Source organism: Ruditapes philippinarum, unplaced genomic scaffold, assembly GCF_026571515.1.
Source record: "Ruditapes philippinarum isolate M1 unplaced genomic scaffold, ASM2657151v2 ctg306_1_1_1_1, whole genome shotgun sequence".
NCBI lineage: Eukaryota > Metazoa > Mollusca > Bivalvia > Venerida > Veneridae > Ruditapes > Ruditapes philippinarum.
The window spans coordinates 332,652-352,807 of record NW_026852218.1 but is presented as its reverse complement, the minus strand read 5'-3'; the positions used below and the strand labels follow the sequence as shown (position 1 = coordinate 352,807).

The window sequence follows — 20,156 nt, the reverse complement described above, 5'->3', positions numbered from 1 at the left end:
AATATATAGTAAATTTTGCTTTACCTATTGAACAAAATGTTATTATACATTAGAGATGTCTTGAATTGGAATGCATGTATCATTAATTTATGATGACTTAAGCGCCGTGCCATACATTTTATAAACATTTTTTTCTTAAAATAACGCATGTACACATAATTCATCATAGACCTTTAGTTAATAAATCAAAAGACAATAGTCTGAAATGATTTTTTTCAAGTTTGAAATTTGTTACAGAATATTTTTCTTTTTCTCGCCTAGCGGCTCGGGTTATATTTCCAAACAGCCGTTTATATAGGGCCATATAACCTGTCGAAATATTTATAACTAATAATATAAACGTCACGATTATCCAATGAAAAGTAACGTTATAAACGTGGAGTATTATAATGAATATCGGAGATGTCCACTGTCTTGGTGTTGTACCTCGATAACAACAACAATAAACTTACTTAATAATAATAATAATAAAAATAATAATAATAATAATAATGATAATAATAATGATAATAACTGTTAATATTTATGTCTTTGGTTATGAAATGAAAATAGACGTCACGATCAACCAATGAAAATCGACGTTGAAACGTTTCTGACGTCATAATTGACGTTGTTTCTATGTTATATGCGCATTGTTTACAGCGGCAATCTAAAGCTGAAATTATATTGCTTGTTTAAATAAGTTTATATAATTAGAAGAAAATAATTAAAGTATGGGTACTTGTCTAGGAACACGTAAACCAAAGCGGAACTCTGTGTGTCCGTCCTTTCACGACAGATCACCGCGACAGAAAGCACCAGAAGATATGATGAGGGATCTCGAAGAAGGTCAGTTGTTATTATAAATATAATCTGCTCAGAAAAAATGTAAGATAAACATAGGTACATGTATACAATATCTACTGTTGTAAATGCATCAACTATCAAATCGATTTGCCTTTAAGAGTTTAATTAAGATACATTTTTTTCTAAATATCTAAAGATAGTATTTCATCACGAAGTACAGTGTATTTTTTCTGCATTTCTTAATTCTTCCAGCCGTTTAACCTGGAAACATACCTTCAAAATAATATATCCTAAAATAGAGAAAATAAGAATCCCCAAAGAAAACCCAACACGGCAAAATTGAAAATGTTGCAGGCTCGGTGTGATTGTGCCTGTTCATGGACGGTACTGTAAGTTTTGTATGTGTTTGGTCAAGTTGGCATATTGCAACTGAACAGCCAACTAAATATGTGATGTGATGATGTTTATATTTACTGGCAACATAATGAATATTATTGGCATGTTTACGTTTACTAACAACACAATGAAGATATGTTTATGTTTACTGACAACATTTTGAAGACATTATAGCACTGTCTGTATGTTTGCGAAAACACAGTGAATACTATTAGTGTACGGTGTTAACATAGTGAAGACTATAATTAAGTGTACTGCGTTTATGTTTGCTGACAATATAGTGAAAACTATTACTTAGTGTACTGCGTTTATAATGTTCGCTGACAACATAGAGAAGTCTATTGACATGTTTATGTTTGCTGACAACATAATGGAAACTATTACAGCACTGTCTTTATGTTTGCTGACTACATAATGAAGACTATTAGTGTACTGTGTTTATGTTTGCTGACGGCAAAGTGAATACTATTGACATGTTTATGTTCACTGACAACATAATGAAAACTATAGACATGTTTACGTTAGCTGACAACATAATGAAATCTACAGATTTATGCTGACAGACTATTGACATGTTTACGTTTGATGACAACATGATAAAAAGGACCTACGTTTGGTGTGTTTACGTTTAGTGATCAACAGCATATAATAACTAAGATTTTTGATTTGCCAACACAATAGAGATTTTAACATGTATATGTTTACTGCCAACTTAACTATTTACGTGTTTATGCTTAATGTCATCATAACAAAGACTACTGGTCACATCAAAAGATCAAATTTTACAGGAAAATGTTTGTAATAACAAAGACAAGAAGGTTAAATGTTTGCAGTAAATAGATTTCGATAATAATTATTTTACAGCAAATGTCGAGGATTCCAAATTTGCGTCTTCTGGTGTCTCATTTGTCGTGGATTTCAAAGATGGAGACCTGACCAGAATGCCATCCAGGCTGGCAGACCGACTTAATGGGACTGACAAATCAACCGAGGATAATAATGAGGTAATTGACGGCAGTGTTCTAAATATAACCAGATCCTTAACGGGATTGTTTTATAACACAGACCCGAGGGATAGTTTATAGCTTTTAATGTTTTCATAAAAACTAACTAAGAGAGGTTATAAGGATACATTATACATATGTACTTAGAAGGCAATGTCTATCTTAACTGACAGTAGCAGATTACTCTGACCACTAAAGCGTGCTTCAATGTACATGAACTAAATAATGTATTTTTATAACGTATTTTCAATAGAAATTGGTAGATTTTATATCCGGGTCATTTTAAAACAACATGGACTGTGGGAAGGTGGAATAAATTACAATGAAGGGAAAAAGACAACAACTATATATAGGCCTGTATAGAATTATTGGCACAGGTAAACGTCGTGTGGCCATGACTTACACTAGACCCCTGTTCCCCCTCTACAACCCAAAACCCTTAAAAAAAATTTATGAAAAAATAATTTTTATGACTCATAAATATTGTATGGGTCATAATTTTTTTTTTTGATAAGATTTTTTTTAAGGGTTTTGGGTTGTAGAGGGGGGAACAGGGGTCTAGTGTAAGTCATGGCCACACGACGTTTACCTGTGATTATTGGTACAGTTTAGACGAATTTTACTAGGAGTTTACTTATATTCCATTTTCAGGTCATCTACACATCTGAGGAAAAAGAGATTTTAGCCGAGCTTCTTCGTAACGACATTTTACGTGAGAAGAGAGAGAAGGCAGCTGGCCTCTCTGGAGCTAAATTCTAATCAGGTACAAATAATTTATCGTCTATTTCTGTGCACGTGTAATAGCGTGGTAATTACCATGTTCATTCTTTAGAACTACCAATGTTTATAGATGTTGTCAAAGACATACAAGCATGCAGTGTATTAAATTTTCATCAGTTTCTCACAAATCTTTTTTTATCAAGTTGAAGCGTAAAAAGTTCAATAAATTTATATGTATGTAGAATATAAGCAATAAACTTAACAGTTGGTATATACTTTAACATGTTTTATTTTCCAGGTTCTCCACGACTTAAATGCTGATTAACTGCATCGCATTATCACCACGCCTCTCTTCTTAACCTTTTGTTTCTGTTGTTACGGGCTTTTTTGTTGTTGTTTGCTATGAGTTGTATAATAAAAGTTTGTTAATGAAAGCAGTTCATTTCTAGTTTTATTTTATTTCCAATCTATGTCCCATGAGAATCAATTTAGTAAATGAACACTATACTACTATAGCTGGGCTCTCTGGAGTTAAAGTTCAGGAATCATAATCAGGTACATTGATAACGCTACAATTAAAATTTTTTAGTTAAAAGAGTTGCTATGTGATACATAGAATATTCATCTGTACAAATTAAACAAAACCTCAATATAAAAATATTAAATGGAAGAAATGTATTCTTGCGTTATGGTTATATTCAGGATGACTTCTTGGTACGAATAGCTCAATATATAGTTTACGGGACGGCGAACTAGTTTTTGGACGGAGTTAAAGACCACAGTATATTAATTGAAATTTTATATATGTATATAATTATGCTTCTGAAACAATTTTCAAACATCAAAGAATATGTAAAATATGTACTGCAAATATTCTAAAATTACAAAATGAAATCTGGCCATTCTAATACAAGAGCGATCAGTGATCACATGTGTCGCCTCATGATGGCCAATTTCATGTTGGGACAAGTTTTGTGACAGACGAACAGACAGACGGACAGTGCCCTACTAGACTTGGTACTGATCATTCCTGTAAAGTTTGGACAAAATTGCACCAGTAGTTTATGAGGAGTAGTCCGGACAAGCTTTTGTGTATCTGGCAACACACAGAAAAAAACATCTTTTCATCAAAGGGCCATAACTCAGCCAAACATCATTCAACCGGAAAACCCATGCAAGATGCGCAAGGACTTGAGCTACAGATAAATCCTGTTAAGTTTCATTGAAATTGCATTAGTGGTATAAGAGAAGTAGTCCGGACAAACTTTAAAAATAAAAATTATTAAAGGGCCATAACTCTGACAAAAATCATTGAACCGAAAAATGCTGACAATATGCACAACTAGACTTGGTACTGATCATTCCTGTAAAGTTTGGATGAAATTGCACCAGCAGTTTATGAGGAGTAGTCCGGACAAGCTTTTGTGTTTCTGGCAACACACAGAAAAAACACCTTTTTATCAAAGGGCCATAACTCGACCAAAAATCATTCAACCGGAAAACCCGTGCAATATGCACAAGGACTTGAGCTAAGATCAATCCTGTAAAGTTCATTAAAATTGCATTAGTGGTATAAGAGAAGTAGTCCGGACAAACTTTAAAAATAAAAATTATTAAAGGGCCATAACTCTGACAAAAATCATTGAACCGGAAAATGCTGACAATATGCACAACTAGACCGGTACTGATCATTCCTGTAAAGTTTGGATGAAAAGTACCAGTAGTTTATGAGGAGTAGTCCGGACAAGCTTTTGTGTATCTGGCAACACACAGAAAAAAAACACCTTTTTATCAAAGGGCCATAACTCGGCCAAAAATCATTCAACCGGAAAACCCAACCGGAAATCCCGTGCAATATGCGCAAGGACTTGAGCTACAGATCAATCATGTAAAGTTTCATTGAAATTGCATTAGTGGTATAAGAGAAGTAGTCCGGACAAACTTTAAAAATAAAAATTATTAAAGGGCCATTACTCTGACAAAAATCATTGAACCGGAAAATGCTGACAATATGCACAACTAGACTTGGTACTGATCATTCCTGTAAAGTTTCAATGAAATTGCACCAGTAGTTTATGAGGAGTAGTACGGACAAGTTTTGTGACGGACGGACAGACAGACAGACGGACATACGACGGAGAAGCGATCCCCTTTATGTCGCCACTACTCCGTAGAGGCGACATAAAAATGTAAATGATAGTTCTTGTCATTCTAAGATAGTTCAAAACTAAAATGTAAAGGATAGTTCTTGCCATTATAAAATAAAATTTAAAGGATAGTTCTAAAACAAGAGGGCCAAGATGGCCCTAGATCGCTCACCTGACCCGTCAAACTCATCCGAACAATTACCTAGACAAGCGTTCTGACCAAGTTTCATGACAGGTGTATCAAAAATGTGACCACTAATGTTAACAAGGATTATCCATATTTGAGCAGTGTGACCTAGTTTTTGACCCCAGGTGACCCATATTCGAGCTTGACATTCGAGCAATTACCTAGACAAGCATCCTGACCAAGTTTGATGATAATTGAGTCAAAAATGTGACACTAGAGTGTTCACAAGGTTTTTCTATTTTTAGCTCCTGTGACTTAGTGTTCCATCCGAGATAAATCATGTTCAAACTTATCCAAGCATCGACTAGACAAGCATTCTGACAAAGTTTGACGATGATTGGGTCAAAAATGTGACCACTAGACTGTTCAGGTTTTTCTATTTTTAGCTCCTGTGACCTAGTTTTCCACCCGAGATGACCCATGTTCAAACTCATCCAAACAATTGACTAAACAAGCATCCTGACAAGGTTTCTTAATAATTGGGTCAAAAATGTGACCACTAGAGTGTTCACAAGGTTTTTCTATTTATAGCTCCTGTGACCTAGTTATTCATCGGAGATAAACCATGTGCAAACTCATCAAAGAAATTATCTAAACAAGCATCCTGACAAAGTTTGATCATGATCAGGTAAAAAATGTGACCACTAGAGTGTTCAAAAGGTTTTTCTATTTTTAGCTCCTGTGACCTAGTTTTTCATCAGAGATGACCCATATTCAAAGTCATCTGAGCAAATGACTAGAAAAGCATCCACATTAAGTTTGATGATGAGTGGGTAAAAAATGTGACCACTAGAGTGTTCACAAGGTTTTTCTATTTATAGCTCATGTGACCTAGTTTTTCATCAGAGATGACCCATATTCGAACTCATCTGCGCAATTATCTAAACAAGCATCCTGACAAAGTTTGATGATGATTGGGTCAAAAATGTGACCACTAGAGTGTTCACAAGGTTTTTCTATTTATAGCTCCTGTGACCTAGTTTTTCATCAGAGATGACCCATATTCGAACTCATCTGCGCAATTATCTAAACAAGCATCCTGACAAAGTTTGATGATGATTGGGTCAAAAATGTGACACTAGAGTGTTCACAAGTTTTTTTATTTTTAGCTCCTGTGACCTAGTTTTTCATCAGAGATGACCCATGTTCGAACTCATCCAAGCAATTGATTAGACAAGCATTCTGACCAAGTTTGATGATGATTGGTTCAAAAATGTGACCACTAGAGTGTTCACAAGGTTTTTCTATTTATAGCTCCTGTGACCTAGATTTTCATCGGAGATGACCCATGTTCGAACTCATCCAAGCAATAATCTAAACAAGCATTCTGACAAAGGTTGATGATGATTGGGTCAAAAATGTGACCACTAGAGTGTTCACAAGGTTTTTCTATTTTTAGCTCCTTTGACCTAGTTTTCCATCCGAAATGACCCAGTTTAGAACTCATCCGAGCAATTGACTAAACAAGCATCCTGACAAAGATTGATGATGATTGAGTCATAGGTGTGACCACTAGTGTGTTCACAAGCAATTGTGGACGTACGACGGACGACGGACATTCACCGATCCTAATAGCTCACCCTGAGCAAGCTCAGGTGAGCTTTTAAAAAAGTATAGAATACTTTGTTAAAGTTTTGTTTAACAATACTTCTTGCATTCAGATCTGATTACATTTTCTAGTGAACAGTTTGTTTTTACACACTTTCTGAGTTTTTTTTAAAGTTTGTGCAAAATAACGAGAATAATATCAAAACTTATCAGGTACCCTTAATTAGTTTATGATGTTCAGTAAGTGTACGTCTAATATGGATCTTTTTCATTGTGGGATATTCCAAGCTCAAATTTATCGGATATTTTACCATCTGTAGCTCCTTGTTGGGCGTTACTTTTTCCGGGAGTTCGAAAATCAGATTTTAAGTTTCAGCTATTTTGCGGGGTAATTGAACTAAATTCAGTGCACAGTTACAGGAGTTCGGAGTCGCGATTGTAAACTCTTTTCAAGAGTTTTATCAGATAATTACAGTTAAGATATTATAATTGATTAAATACAGCTTTCCCTTCCTGCAGAAAACAGCAAGCACTACTTTGAGATATTTTCATTGTACAAGTCATATTTTTGCTCCTTTTTTGTGGTGGTACGTGTGTGTCGGGGAGTGGGGTAGGGAGGGGGCTTTAGTTTTGTCCGGTGCTAGAGGGCGTGGACGGAAAGAACGATATTTTTCTTCTACTTCTTTCTTTATTTTTTTGCCTTTTTCCAGGACTTCCAGAGAGAATCTGAATCGATGCTGATTAACTTTGAGTCGCATTTGACAAAGCCTTAACTTTTAGTATTAATTAAACGTTAACGTCAAATGTTTGCAGTTTTTTTTTATCTTACACTAATTGTTTCACTGCAAAACATATGCACCGGTCAATTGTAAAAAGTCTCGGAGTTTGTGCCAGAACTGATCCTTTTATGTGAAAAAGATGGGCATATTCCACAATAATGTGCGGGTGTGTGAGGAGTTCACCGCCGAAGCAAAGGAGTACCCGTCGATTTACTTTAAAAAAAAAGCAAAAATAAAGAGGATAACTTCTGTCACAAATCAAAGAATTCTCGTCCAGTAACTAATTACACGCCTATAAATTATTGCAAAAGTGGCGCTTTACCCAACAAATCAAGCACTTTTCATTAAAAATATCATGACAATTTTATGGAAATGGTGTCCAGATATAAATTCCGGTAATACCAGCGGGCAGTGGCTATCATGTCGCTCACTTGATTGCAGGATTATCCGAATGCGTATTTTTTTTTTCTTTTGGCTTTTCCTCATACCATCATATAAAAGGTCATATGGTTACTTCTTTTTCTTTTGGCTTTTCCTCATATCATATAAAAGGTCATATGGTTACTTCTTTTTCTTTTGGCTTTTTTCTCATACCATTTAGAAAAGGTGATATGGCGACTTTCTAGTATCTAAGATAACAGTAAATAAATGAAGGCTAAAAAACCCTCAACATTTAGTAAAGATTACCTTGACCCCAGGAGAAGTACATACGATGTTTTTAAGAAATTGGCCACTTAATGATGACTCAGTGACGTAGCTCTTAAGCTCTTTGCAATGACGATCATGATGACACCGGACAACTTAAGCACAGTACCGTAACCAACATTTACTGGCGGTACTAACTCTGTGGACAAATGATTATTGACAGCGATTGTCCTTATGAATAAACATCTCTGGACCATTTATCAAGTGCTCCCTATATCAAACAAATGGCTTATAATTTTCCCAGGCAGCGATCGACCACAACAGCTCTCATATCAGTACTACGTGCTCAGGTGACGTTATGATGTGAATACTGCATATGTTCTTTACGTCAGTCGTGACGTTTATACAAACTATATACACGGATGCTGTGAAATTATGATGTAATTTATTGTTTTCCTCTGATAAGGCAGTTGTTTTATGCTGTATAACAAGTTTATATACGATTCTAAAAAGGAAATATAGCTGCTAAAACGGTTGTTTCATAATATTGCTCAACTAGCAGCTCAAGTTATCTTTGGAAATGGGTCATATAACCTGTCAAAAATCTTTATAACTATTAAATAATATATGAGCCGTGTCATGACAAAACCAACATAAAATGTGTTTGCGACCAGCATGGATCCAGACCAGCCTGCGCATCCGCGCAGTCTGATCAGGATCCATGCTGTTCGCTTACAAACTCTATAACCAGTATAGAAACCGATAGCGAACAGCATGGATCCTGATCAGACTGCGCAGATTGGTCTGGATCCATGCTGGTCGCAAACCCATTATGTTGGTTTTGTCATGACGCGGCTCATATTATCTTTCAAAGATAATGCAAAATGTATCATTGCAACGTTTCATACAAAAACCTTTGGTAGCGCAGAGGAGAAAGTGGGTCGGTGAGTGGGTAGAGAAAAGTTTAAAAGGAAAACAAAGATTATGAAATCTTAAATAAGTTCAATGTCTTTTCACCATGTTCATAAGCTCCATGTACAAAGCTTAGCAGTCTTGACTTAAAGCAACATGTTCTAAATAAACCCATATGAATAGAATTTAAAGCATGCGGTATTATTGCTCGTCACTTTTGACTAAAATTCAAAGTTAAAAAGGGGCACAACTACAAGAGGGCCATGATGGCCCTGAAGTCGCTCACCTGTATATAGGCCCCCGGAGCGAGGCCAGTTTAAACCACAGGGCTTTTATTTGAACAAACTTTGTAGACACCCATTAGAAGATGTTTCATGCTAAACATCTAAGGTCTAGCTGGTCAAGTTTTTTCTTTACACATATAGTGAAAAACAATGACACACCTGGGACAGGGCCAGTTTTGACCCCAAGGGCTTTTATTTGAACAATCTTTGTAGACACTTACTAGAAAATGTTTCGTGCTTAATATCTAAACTCTAGCTATTTGAGTTTTTTCAAAGAAGATTTTTTAAGTTTTTGTTATATACACATATAAGGAAAATGAATGACCCCCGGGGCGGGGCCAATTTTGACCCCAGGGCTTTTATTTGAACAAACTTGGTAGACACTCACTAGAAGATGTTTCATGCTTAGTATCTAAACTCTAGCTATTTTGTTTTTTTCAAAGAGATCTTTTAAGTTTTTGCTATACACATATAAGGAAAATCAATGACCCCCGGGGCGAGGCCAATTTTGACCCCCAGGGCTCTTATTTGAACAAACTTGGTAGACATCCATTAAAATGTTTCATGCTAAATATCTTAGCTCTAGCTCTTTGGGTTCTTTAAAAGAAGATTTTTTAAGTTTTTACTATATGCATATAGGGAAAATCAATGACCCCCTGGGGCGGGGCCAATTTTGACCCCAGGGCTTTTATTTGAACAAACTTGGTAGACACTCACTAGAAGATATGTTTCATGCCAAATATCTAAGCTCTAGCTTTTTGGGTTTTTTAGAAGAAGATATTTAAAGTTTTTTTCTTTTGGTTGCCATGGCAACCAGAGTTCTGCATGGAATTAAATTCTTTGAACAATTTTCAAAGGTGACCACCAAAGAAACATTCCTGTGAAATTTGGATGAAATTGGCTTAGTGGTTTATAAGGAGATGCCATTTAAAGTAAAAGTTTACGGACGACGGACGGACGGATGACGGACGAAAAGCGATCACAAAAGCTCACCCTGTCACTTTGTGACAGGTGAGCTAAAAAATATTGCTTTCAGAATAAATATAGCTTTCAGAATTATGTCCCTTATCTATCTTTTTGCGTGACGACTACAACGACCATAATCACCCGACTTTTTCTTTGAAACAGATGAGCTGAAATGATTTATTATAGAGAAACCATGTATGTACAAACATATTTAATGTTTATTACACTGTAACATTGTTATCCTTTTACCAAGGTAATGCATGGCAATGCACTTTTCATCAGGTATACACAACAATATAACAACGTAAGAATGTCACATTTTCTTATTAATTGAAAATATAAATGAAATGAATTGCAAAAGCATATACGGAAATGTTGATACTTTCTTGTGAAACTGCTCAAATATCATACAATTATAAAAACTCATTTACATTATTTACATAATTATACACTGTCTAGAGACGAAGGCTTTGGAGAAAAAATATAAATGAATGATTCTATAAATACGTTAATTTTAGACATTGGACCACTATGAAATGTGCTTTCTTGCAAATTTATCTCCATTTATAAAGTTAAAAACAAACACAAAAATCAACTGTCATTAGACAAATCAAACGTTATACTACTTGAGCTGAATAAAGACATTTTGACTAAACGGATTATGTAAAATGAAGTACACAGTTAATAGTCAGCTTAAAAATCACTTACAAAGGCAAAAGTTCAAACTAACTACTTTCTCTCAACATGTTGCCTTTTCATGTAATGTAAAGAATGGCAAGTACTCAGTACGCCATTGATCAAAACATATAGTTTTAATATATATACAATGAGCATATACATAAATGAATTTATGAACAATTAAATACCAGTTTTACTATTTCCTTGAAAATCGAGTCGACAGACTCCTGTGTGTACATTATTTAAATGTCTTTCACAATATAATAATTTTTATGCACTATTTCTTCTTTATCTTTAAGTACGGAAAAACATCAGTTTTTACTCTGATTTGTGTTCACTGGCAACTCGTTTTTCATCGTGTAATTTCATGTACCTGAAAATATAAATTAAAAAGTTTATTACATACTTGTACTTATATAGGAAATATTGAGAAATATTAAATTGATGAATTAAAATGTGTATTTTCATATTCCATATTTTTACTGTAAAAAATTTTTTTTTTCAATGCAGTGAAACATATTTTCCGTATTTTCACTGGTGTCTTGCCCCGACTAGTTTCTTCTAAATTCAAGCAATATACAACATTTCATGGATCTCTTTCAAACTGTATGTCAAAAAGAGAAAAATATATTTATTAAACAGAAAATGCATGTTTTTTTCTATAAATACAGGATTTATTTTCATCTCGTGGCATGAAAATTCTTATATTTCATATCTGTATGTTCAAACAACTCGTTAAAAATAAATCTTGTATTTATAGAAAAAAACTTGAATATTCTCTATATACATGTAAGTAATAGCGATTTTAAGATAAACCGTAAATGCATACAAGAATTCAAGAAAATACAGAAATTGGGCTTGAATGTTTTTTTCTTGTTTATATTTCACATTGTATCCTTGAATATTGTATAATTACTGTTGGTTTTGGTGGAACATAAATTATAAAATCTTCAATCAGAGAGATGATTGGCGTATATAGTTTTTTTTTTTAATAACAAGAGTTCAGATCGTCAGTGGGCCTGTTATACACACCTGCACAAAGGGAAATTTTGATGAAACTCCTGTTTTAGAGATGAAGATTTTTACATTCTTTTTATTTCTGAAAGTCATTAGTAAACGGACGCCCCGTACTTTATACATAGTTCTAGACAATAAAACAATCCTATCAGTTTGTCTTCAACATCATTTACATTGTCATTTTTTATTCAAAGGATATGATTTCAAAAAGTTACATGTTATGTTAATACAGAAGAAACGATTTTATTTGTTGGGGTCTTTTTTGCCGATATTTTTTACCGAGTATATGAAGGACTGAGCTATTTTTAACACTAAAACGTGACTGGTAAAGAATAGATGTCACAAAAGCAATGGTAGCCTACAGTTTGCGTTTGTTTGTTAAGTTGGATTTTAAGCCACATTGACACTGTAAGTGGGTTATGACGACTTCCAACTTTACTGCATGCTGGCAGAATATCTCATGTGCCTCTTCGTGCATTGCTTCATATACCAACAGGCACTGGAGTAGAACCATCTAGGCGGATAGTTTCCTCACATGAAAGGATCCAAAGTCCCCAATGGGATTCCAACCCATAGCAGTGAGGGGCAGTGGTTTGAACCAATCGGCCACGGAGGCCCCCGCAATAGCACATACATATAATACATACATGTATTTGTTGGGTTTTTTTTGTCCATGTACTCGTAAAAAAGATTTCAACATGTTCCTTCAAATATATATGGGAATTCCAGCGAGGTATGTTTGACAAAACAGTTTTTATATAATTTATAAAAACTAGTATATGTAAACCCCTATGTAGTATTGTAAATGAATATACGCTTTGGGCCATATATTTTCTAACAAAAGGATTTTCCAGTAAGTCATTGTAATGTTTGTTACCTAGGACTGAAATCACTTAGATTAAACAGAAAATGCATGTTTTTTTTCTATAAATACAGGATTTATTTTCATCTCGTGGCATGAAAATTCTCATATTTCATTCGTGACTACCGCCTATCACTTAGATGATAACATTAGAAAGAATTTGTAATACATCCAGCACATATTATATATATATATCACCATAAGGCCTCTTTATAAACAATCGATGCTTCTTTGAAATGTTTACACATCACATTGGAACTTTTATAATGCCATAGTAGAACTTCCAAAATAGCTTATATTTTGTCAAAATCTACAATAGTTGGAAAATGCTTATTCATTTTTAGACATTGAGCCAAACATCATGTTGTACCGAGTACACTTTATGCTTAAACAGAGTTATGTTTTTTTTGTACTGCATTTTTACTCAATGAGATCAATCTACCAACAAAGTTTCATGTTGATATATATCTTATAATTTTAGAGTAATTTCCCAGACAAAGTTCAAAAAGTAAAAATATACAAAGGGCAATAACTCTAGAATTAGGCAACGCAGAGTTATGATTCTTGTGCACTGCACATCTACCCATTGAGATATATCTACCTACAAAGTTTCATGTTGATATCTCTTATAGTTTTACAGCTATGTCCTGGACAATATTTTTCTAAAAGGGGAGATAATTAAAAAATGAGGCTAAACAGAGTTACGGTTCTTTTGCACTGCACTTCTACTCAATGAGATCTATCTACCTACAATATTTCATCTTGATATCTCTTATAATTTTAGAGTTATGTTCCGGACAAAGTTCAAAGTGTTAAAATTAACAAAGGGCAATAACTCCAAAATTAGGAAAAAAAGAGTTATTGTTCTTATGCACTTCACATCTATCCATTGAGATCTATTCACCTACAAAGTTCCATGTTGATATCTCTTATAGTTTTAGAGTTATGTCCCGGACAAGATTTTTCTATAAGGGGGATAATTCAAAAACCGGGCAAAATAGAGTTATGGTTATTTGACACTGCACTCCCCCTCAATGCCCTCTATCACTGTTTGAAGTTTAAACAAATTATCTTCAAGGGTTTTCAAGTTATGCTCCGGACAAGACAACGTACGGACAGACAGACGGACAAGGCGCCGACTATATGCTCCCCCGAAATTTTTCGGGGAGCGTAATAAAAATAAACTTTGTCATGATACTTATACGTATAAACATTGACCACCTTAAATTGAGTATGATCAGATTAAAATAAATCATAAATAAAATTGAAATTAGTTTGGACATAGTTAATTACAGATAACAGTTAAAAGCAGTACATGTATTTTAATATCAGTTTTAATTTTTTAAAGTTGAAATACTTAAGCTATGAATGAATGGCAACAACCAACCCTCTTAATCATATCATAAAACAAAATAATAAGCATATTATACTTGTTGTAATTCTTCTATAAACATTATTATCTTTATTCTCAAAACAATGATATACAATTAATGTATACATGTATTCATCTTACCTTAAAGAACTACTTTTGAAAGCTTAATGGTCTGGTTTCTTAGAATGTTTCCATTTGTTGCGGCTATCGCTCTCTCTGCTTCTCCACGTGAACGAAACCCAACAAGAGCAGTACTGCAGTTGGGTTGATCTTTATTTTCACCTATATTCAATCTGATGGATTCAGGTGCAGGGTTATATCCTGAGAAAAAGTTCATGATTTCCCCTGTAGAGACATTCTTTGGCAACTGTTCGGCTTTCACATAGTAGAAAACAGCTTGCGAAGTCGGGGTTTCTGGTTGTAAAGATTGTCTCAGCAAACGCATATTCTCGATCATTTCCGGTTTAGTTACAGGTAAAACTGTTATCTTATTTTTGTTAATGAAAGTTCCATTTTTAACTAAGCATTTTTGCACCTCTACATTTGAAGTGAATTCTAAATAACCCTCACCAATAGCTTTACCAACTGCATCATGACAAATCTGAGCTACTCGTACATTAACACCCACTCCTTCAAATAAATTGCGTAATTCAAACACTTTCAATGATTTTGGAATATTTTGCACCCGAACACAAATACATGCTGGAGATAACTTTACAGGAGATGATGGTTTCGACTGTTCAGAATTAGAGGCACTAGTGGCTTTTGAATCTGAACTTGAGACTTCCTTACTTTTATTTTCTGCATCTTTGACATTACTATTAGCGTCTTTATCAACAGGTGCATTATTTTTCATTTTATCACGTAGTTCATCCATATCCTTTTTACTTCCTTTTGCTATTTTGATAGTCTTTCTTTCAAACATTCGGTTCAGATCAATAGCTTTTTGGAATGACTTTTCGTCTGCAAACTCTACATAACACAACCCAGTACATGCCTTAAAACGGCTTGACTCAATAACTATCGCTTCACCATTGTTGGCAATTTTAAAATCGTTTTGAAAGTATGACTTTATGTTCTGAACTTTGGCATATTCTGGTAAGAGTGTGATCTTTACAACTAAGTCATTTTGAGACGCTGTTGACTTCTTTTGAAGTTTTAATTCTGGTTCACCTTTCAATGCCCTTAAAGTTGCGCTTAATGAATTACACATGTCAATATCCGGTGTTACGTCATCGTCATCATCAGGTGGGAGATATGAATCAATAGCACTATCAAAACTTCTCCTAGGAACAGGTTTGATAACAATGACTTTATTTCCTAACCTACTTCTATCTTTCTGCAGTCCTTTCTTGAAGGATTCTTGAGTCCCAAACCTTACATATGCTTTTCCGATACGTTTCCCTTCGTTGTCGTTTATAATCTTGATCCCATCTTTAGACAGCTCCAAACCTGCAAAAAGTTTGCGAATATCCTTGTAAGTTGTTTCAACAGGAATGTTTTCTAATACAACTGAACACAACGCATTTTTCTTCATAAGTTCTGGCTCTATCATAGATACAAAATTTTTCTCAGAAGATATCGTCTCATACTGATTTTTATCGTTTACTTTTGATTCAAGTGAGGTAGACGATTCATCAATACTACTCTTCCCATCTCTATTTCGATTTTCGCCAGTTTCATTTCCCCTTCCAGCTGCATATTTAGAACGATCTCTTTCAAATCTGTCTCCATGACTTTCAATGTTTTTATCATTTCTATCTTGTTCCTTTGATCTACCTTCTCCGCTTCTCCGATCTTGGTACCTTTCGAAAGATCTATTATCATGCCTATCTAATCTGTCAAAATCCCTTCTTTCAATATTCAATGGTTGTTCTTCAATGTTTGAAAAACGATTTCCCCTTTCCTGCTCAAAATGACCCTTTCCTCTATCTTCTTGGGAATCGAAGCGGTTTGGTGGACCATTAAACCCTCCACGCATGTTATTAAATCCGTGTCCTCTAAAACCTCGTCCTCTTAATGGTGGCCGGATATTTCTAAACCCTGCTTGTTCAGGATTAAAACGTTCATCATGTGGACCTCCAATTTCATAAAAATTTGGATCATTTCCACCTCTGTGAATTTCATTTTGATCATCCCTTCCAAACGTATCGCGTGTATGCCCAAAAGAAGGCTCATTTCGAAACAAATTTTCAGGACCCCTTTGTAACGGCAAACCTCTTTCATTTCTTGGATAGTCAGGTCTCTTTCTGTCTTGAATATCATCAAACAGACCTGGCATTTCATTTGCCGATCTCTGAAATTCATGAAACTCAGACTCTTCTCTGTGTCGCTCTCTAAATTCATGTTGGACTCCGCCATCACCTAAAAGGCTAGGACGACCCTGGAAATCTTGATTTCTTTGAAAAAAAGGTGTACGGTTTAAATTGTTATCGAACAAATTTTCTTGGCTTCGATTTATTCCTTTAAAGCCTGGTGGCCGACGATCATCAAAAGTATGTTCCCTATCTATATGCTCAAATGACCCCGCCTTATTTGGTTGTACATTCATGTCATGTTGGTTTCTGTTAAAGAAAAGCGGATGTCTAAACCGCTCTGGGTATTTGTCTCTATTTAAGTCATCATCTCTCAGGTAATACGGATCTCGGTAATTTTCATCATTTTTCGATCGATCTCTTTTTTGCTGCCCAAACATCTCACGTGAATTGTCATATTCATATGCTTCTGGGTGTTCATCCCTACTTTGACCACCAAACATATCCGTTGGATGAGAGCTTATATCCATAGCTGAATGTAGAATTTTATCCTCTCTGAAACCAAATTTAGGTTTAAACTCGTCCATTCTTGAATCATTAGTCACATGACCCACAGGTGTATCTAAAAGAGGACCTCCGTGCTGAACCATGTTTCTATTGCCAAATCCTGTCAATGCAGCTGGTGCTTCACCAAGTAAGCCTTTGCTTGGTTTTGATGGTGGAACAACTGGGAATAATGCTTGTATGCCATTACTATTTTTCTTTTCTGTATCTTTCAATGAGGAAATACCATAATTGGGAGGGATTGCAGACCTTTCTTCTTTATTTGCAGCCATTTCCTTAGCTGTAACATTTAAAGGTTCGCGCTTTTCAATTTGGTCTTTCTTTTCTGGTTCAGACTTTTCTGTTTGGAATTTCTTTTCTTTCTCGTATTTGTTTTTATCCGTTGGCGACAAAGACCTCTTTCTTGTCTTTCGAATTGAATTAATTGATGGACTTCTTCTAGGGTCCCTATCTCGGCTCCTATCATATCTTTCGTTGTCACGATCTCGTGTTTTTCTGTCATTATCTCGATCTCTATCTCTTCTTGACCTTCTTTCATCATCTCGGTCCCTTCGAGGTCGTTCACGGTCCCTCTCTCGTCTATCGCGAGGGCTATCACGCCGATTTGATCGGTCACGCGACCTGTCTCTCTCTCGGCTACTTGTTCTGTTCGATTCTCTGAAACGTGAATTAGTTATCTTATCTTTTTGACTGGTCTCTTCCAACTTCTCATCTCGCGTTGGAGTTCTTGAAGAATCGCTTAATTTACTATCACGTCCAGCAAATGGAAGATTTCTACCGAACTCATCTTGCTTATTTGATAAAACTAAGTTCCCAGCACTTTTACCTGACGTGAGACACCTCCCTTGATCAATTTTATCTTTTTTCTCACTAGTGCTACATATAGTTGATCCAGTCAGACTACTTGCAACCTTTGGTTGAGACAATGAGTCAGATGGACCTTTTGTTGCCATGTTTGCCGGAGAAAACCTTGATTGGCGTGACTTTGGTGTCACAGCGGATGTCTCTGTCATTCCCGACTTTGTAAAAGTTTGATCAAATGAACGACTTGTTGCAGGCAACTTGGTATTATCTTGAGGACTTAAAACGGGGAAATTCTGACGAAGTGATGACTCAACATTTGACTGCCTATCAACAACACCTTGTGAAAATCTCGACTCAGCTGAAAGATTAGGTTGATTCTTCAAATAAACGTCGCTTGGAGGATTGTATGGGTCATTTGATCTGTTACCAGGTGGAAAATGAGGATCAAATGGCATGCTGCTTGTCGGAAAGTTAGCATTACCTGGTGGAATATTTGGGCCACCTTGTCTGCCAATTTGCGGAAAATTAGCGTGTTCAGATATTTTCGCATTAGTTACAAGATTAGCAAAATTTGGTAAATTGTCAAAATGTTCCATTTTTAATTGTTTACCATGACCTCCAATATTTTTATTAATGTGCATTTGGTCACTTTGAAAAATATTACCATGACCACTAGAGCTTCTAGACGGGTTTACATATGGGGTGTTTTGACTGTTTTGATTTAGATTTTTCTGTTGAAAATTACTTTCCCATGATTGACTTTGAGATACAGTTGCGTGCATGTCAAGCTTTTGTGGGAAATAAACTTCACCATGAAAATTATTCTGAGGGCCTGGGTTGCTAAAAGTATTTTGAACAGTAGTTGCATTCTTATTTCCTGGATGCAGCTCATTTCTCATCTCATTTGTATGAAAATGACTTTCTAATTTTCCAACCATACCGTATTGCCCTAAGTTATTTGGTTTGATTTCAGACTGTTTATTTATTCCTTGAAATCCACCAACAGAATATTCACCCGGTAAATCATGTTCAAACTGTTTGCCAACGTTCGATTGGACGTTTTGCTGTTGCTTATTTATAAAACCAAATACTCCAGATGGTTGTTGTAGTGTTCCATGAGGCGTGATACTTTGTTGGTTTCCACTTCCAGGCTGATTGGTATGCATGGACTGTGGCGGTTGAATACCCAATGTTCCCATTATTTGTCCTACAGCAGGGAAAGCACGAGATATTTGTTGAACTGAAGGTATTTGTTGACTTAACGTAGTTTCATTATTCATTGGCGTTGCATCTGTTAAAGTAACGCTTGTGGATTTATCCTTCGCTTGCGAGATTGTATTCTGCATTTCAGTTTTACTACTCAAAAATAATTGTACTGGGCTATCGTTAAGTGGTTTATTAGTAAGCATCATTGCCTGTCGGGCATCCTCGTCCGTTGAAAATGCTATAAAGGCATCCCCATTGTCTCCACCAATAATACGCACACCCCCAGGAGGAATACTAAGGCCTTTGAAGAAATTTCGTATATCCATCGCACTTGCAGACCACGACAATCCCTGAAGTCGAATTATCACCGACATCCTTGATTCTGAAGAAAACATATATAAGATAAATACAAAAAGCACGGATACAATCTTCAAACCATTTAAAGGACAGTAAAAAGAAGCAGTATGTTTAAGGGGTACGTACATGTGTTATAACGTTATAACAATGTAAATTCATATCTATTAAACTAAGTTTAACATAGTAATTTATGACAACCTTTGAAACAAGTTTTACGGCAACTATATATTAAGCATTTTGTTAGTGCAATGTTAAACATGGAATTTAATTACAAATTCTTTTAAAATTCTTTAAGAAACACTCCCACAGAACAGTGTTATAATATGTACATCTGTATACAAATAAACGCCGCTTTAATGTATTTACTTGCAAATATGCAATTCACAAGATTTTTTTATATCGCAAAGTTCAAAGTGAATATTATTTTCTCATTTAACGCGTGTAATATGCGCAAATACTTGATCAGTCCTGTAAAATTCATTGAAATTGCATACGTGGTATAAGAGGAGTATGAGACAAACTTGTTACCTTTTTTTATTCATGGGCAACTCGGTCAAAAATCATTCAAGTGAATAAACACGTGCAATATGCCTAAGTACTTGATTTACCAATCAATTCTGTAAAGTTTCATTAAAATTGCCTCAGTGGTATAAGAGCAGTAGTCCGA

At 35.1% G+C, this 20,156-nt stretch overlaps 2 protein-coding genes across 2 annotated transcripts in view; one reads left to right on the top strand and one right to left on the bottom strand.

Annotated features, from left to right (window-relative positions):
- Nucleotides 1-628: 628 nt before the first annotated feature.
- On the top strand, nt 629-3,355 carry LOC132752867 (uncharacterized). The gene is made up of 4 exons (XM_060743257.1): nt 629-828; nt 2,047-2,186; nt 2,838-2,949; nt 3,205-3,355. Exons 1-3 carry the CDS (start codon nt 714-716, stop codon nt 2,943-2,945), a joined length of 363 nt encoding a protein of 120 aa, XP_060599240.1. The 5' UTR covers nt 629-713; the 3' UTR covers nt 2,946-2,949; nt 3,205-3,355.
- A 7,215-nt stretch (nt 3,356-10,570) lies between these two features.
- LOC132752946 (uncharacterized) overlaps nt 10,571-20,156 on the bottom strand; it is a 49,521-nt gene continuing 39,935 nt past the window's right edge. Inside the window, exons 2-3 of the mRNA XM_060743365.1 lie at nt 14,445-19,514; nt 10,571-11,425 (exon numbers count right to left, since the gene is read on the bottom strand). Of these exons, the coding sequence (XP_060599348.1) occupies nt 14,446-19,506 (5,061 nt within the window). The 5' untranslated portion in view covers nt 19,507-19,514 and the 3' untranslated portion in view covers nt 10,571-11,425; nt 14,445. The remainder of the gene's footprint in view (nt 11,426-14,444; nt 19,515-20,156) is intronic.

Excerpts from the sequence above, each read along its gene's own strand:
- LOC132752867 (XM_060743257.1), top strand. The coding sequence starts at position 714 with ATGGGTACTTGTCTAGGAACACGTAAACCAAAGCGGAACTCTGTGTGT. Across the intron at positions 829-2,046 it reads GATGAGGGATCTCGAAGAAG|CAAATGTCGAGGATTCCAAA; the intron begins GTCAGTTGTTAT and ends ATTATTTTACAG. Across the intron at positions 2,187-2,837 it reads CAACCGAGGATAATAATGAG|GTCATCTACACATCTGAGGA; the intron begins GTAATTGACGGC and ends TTCCATTTTCAG.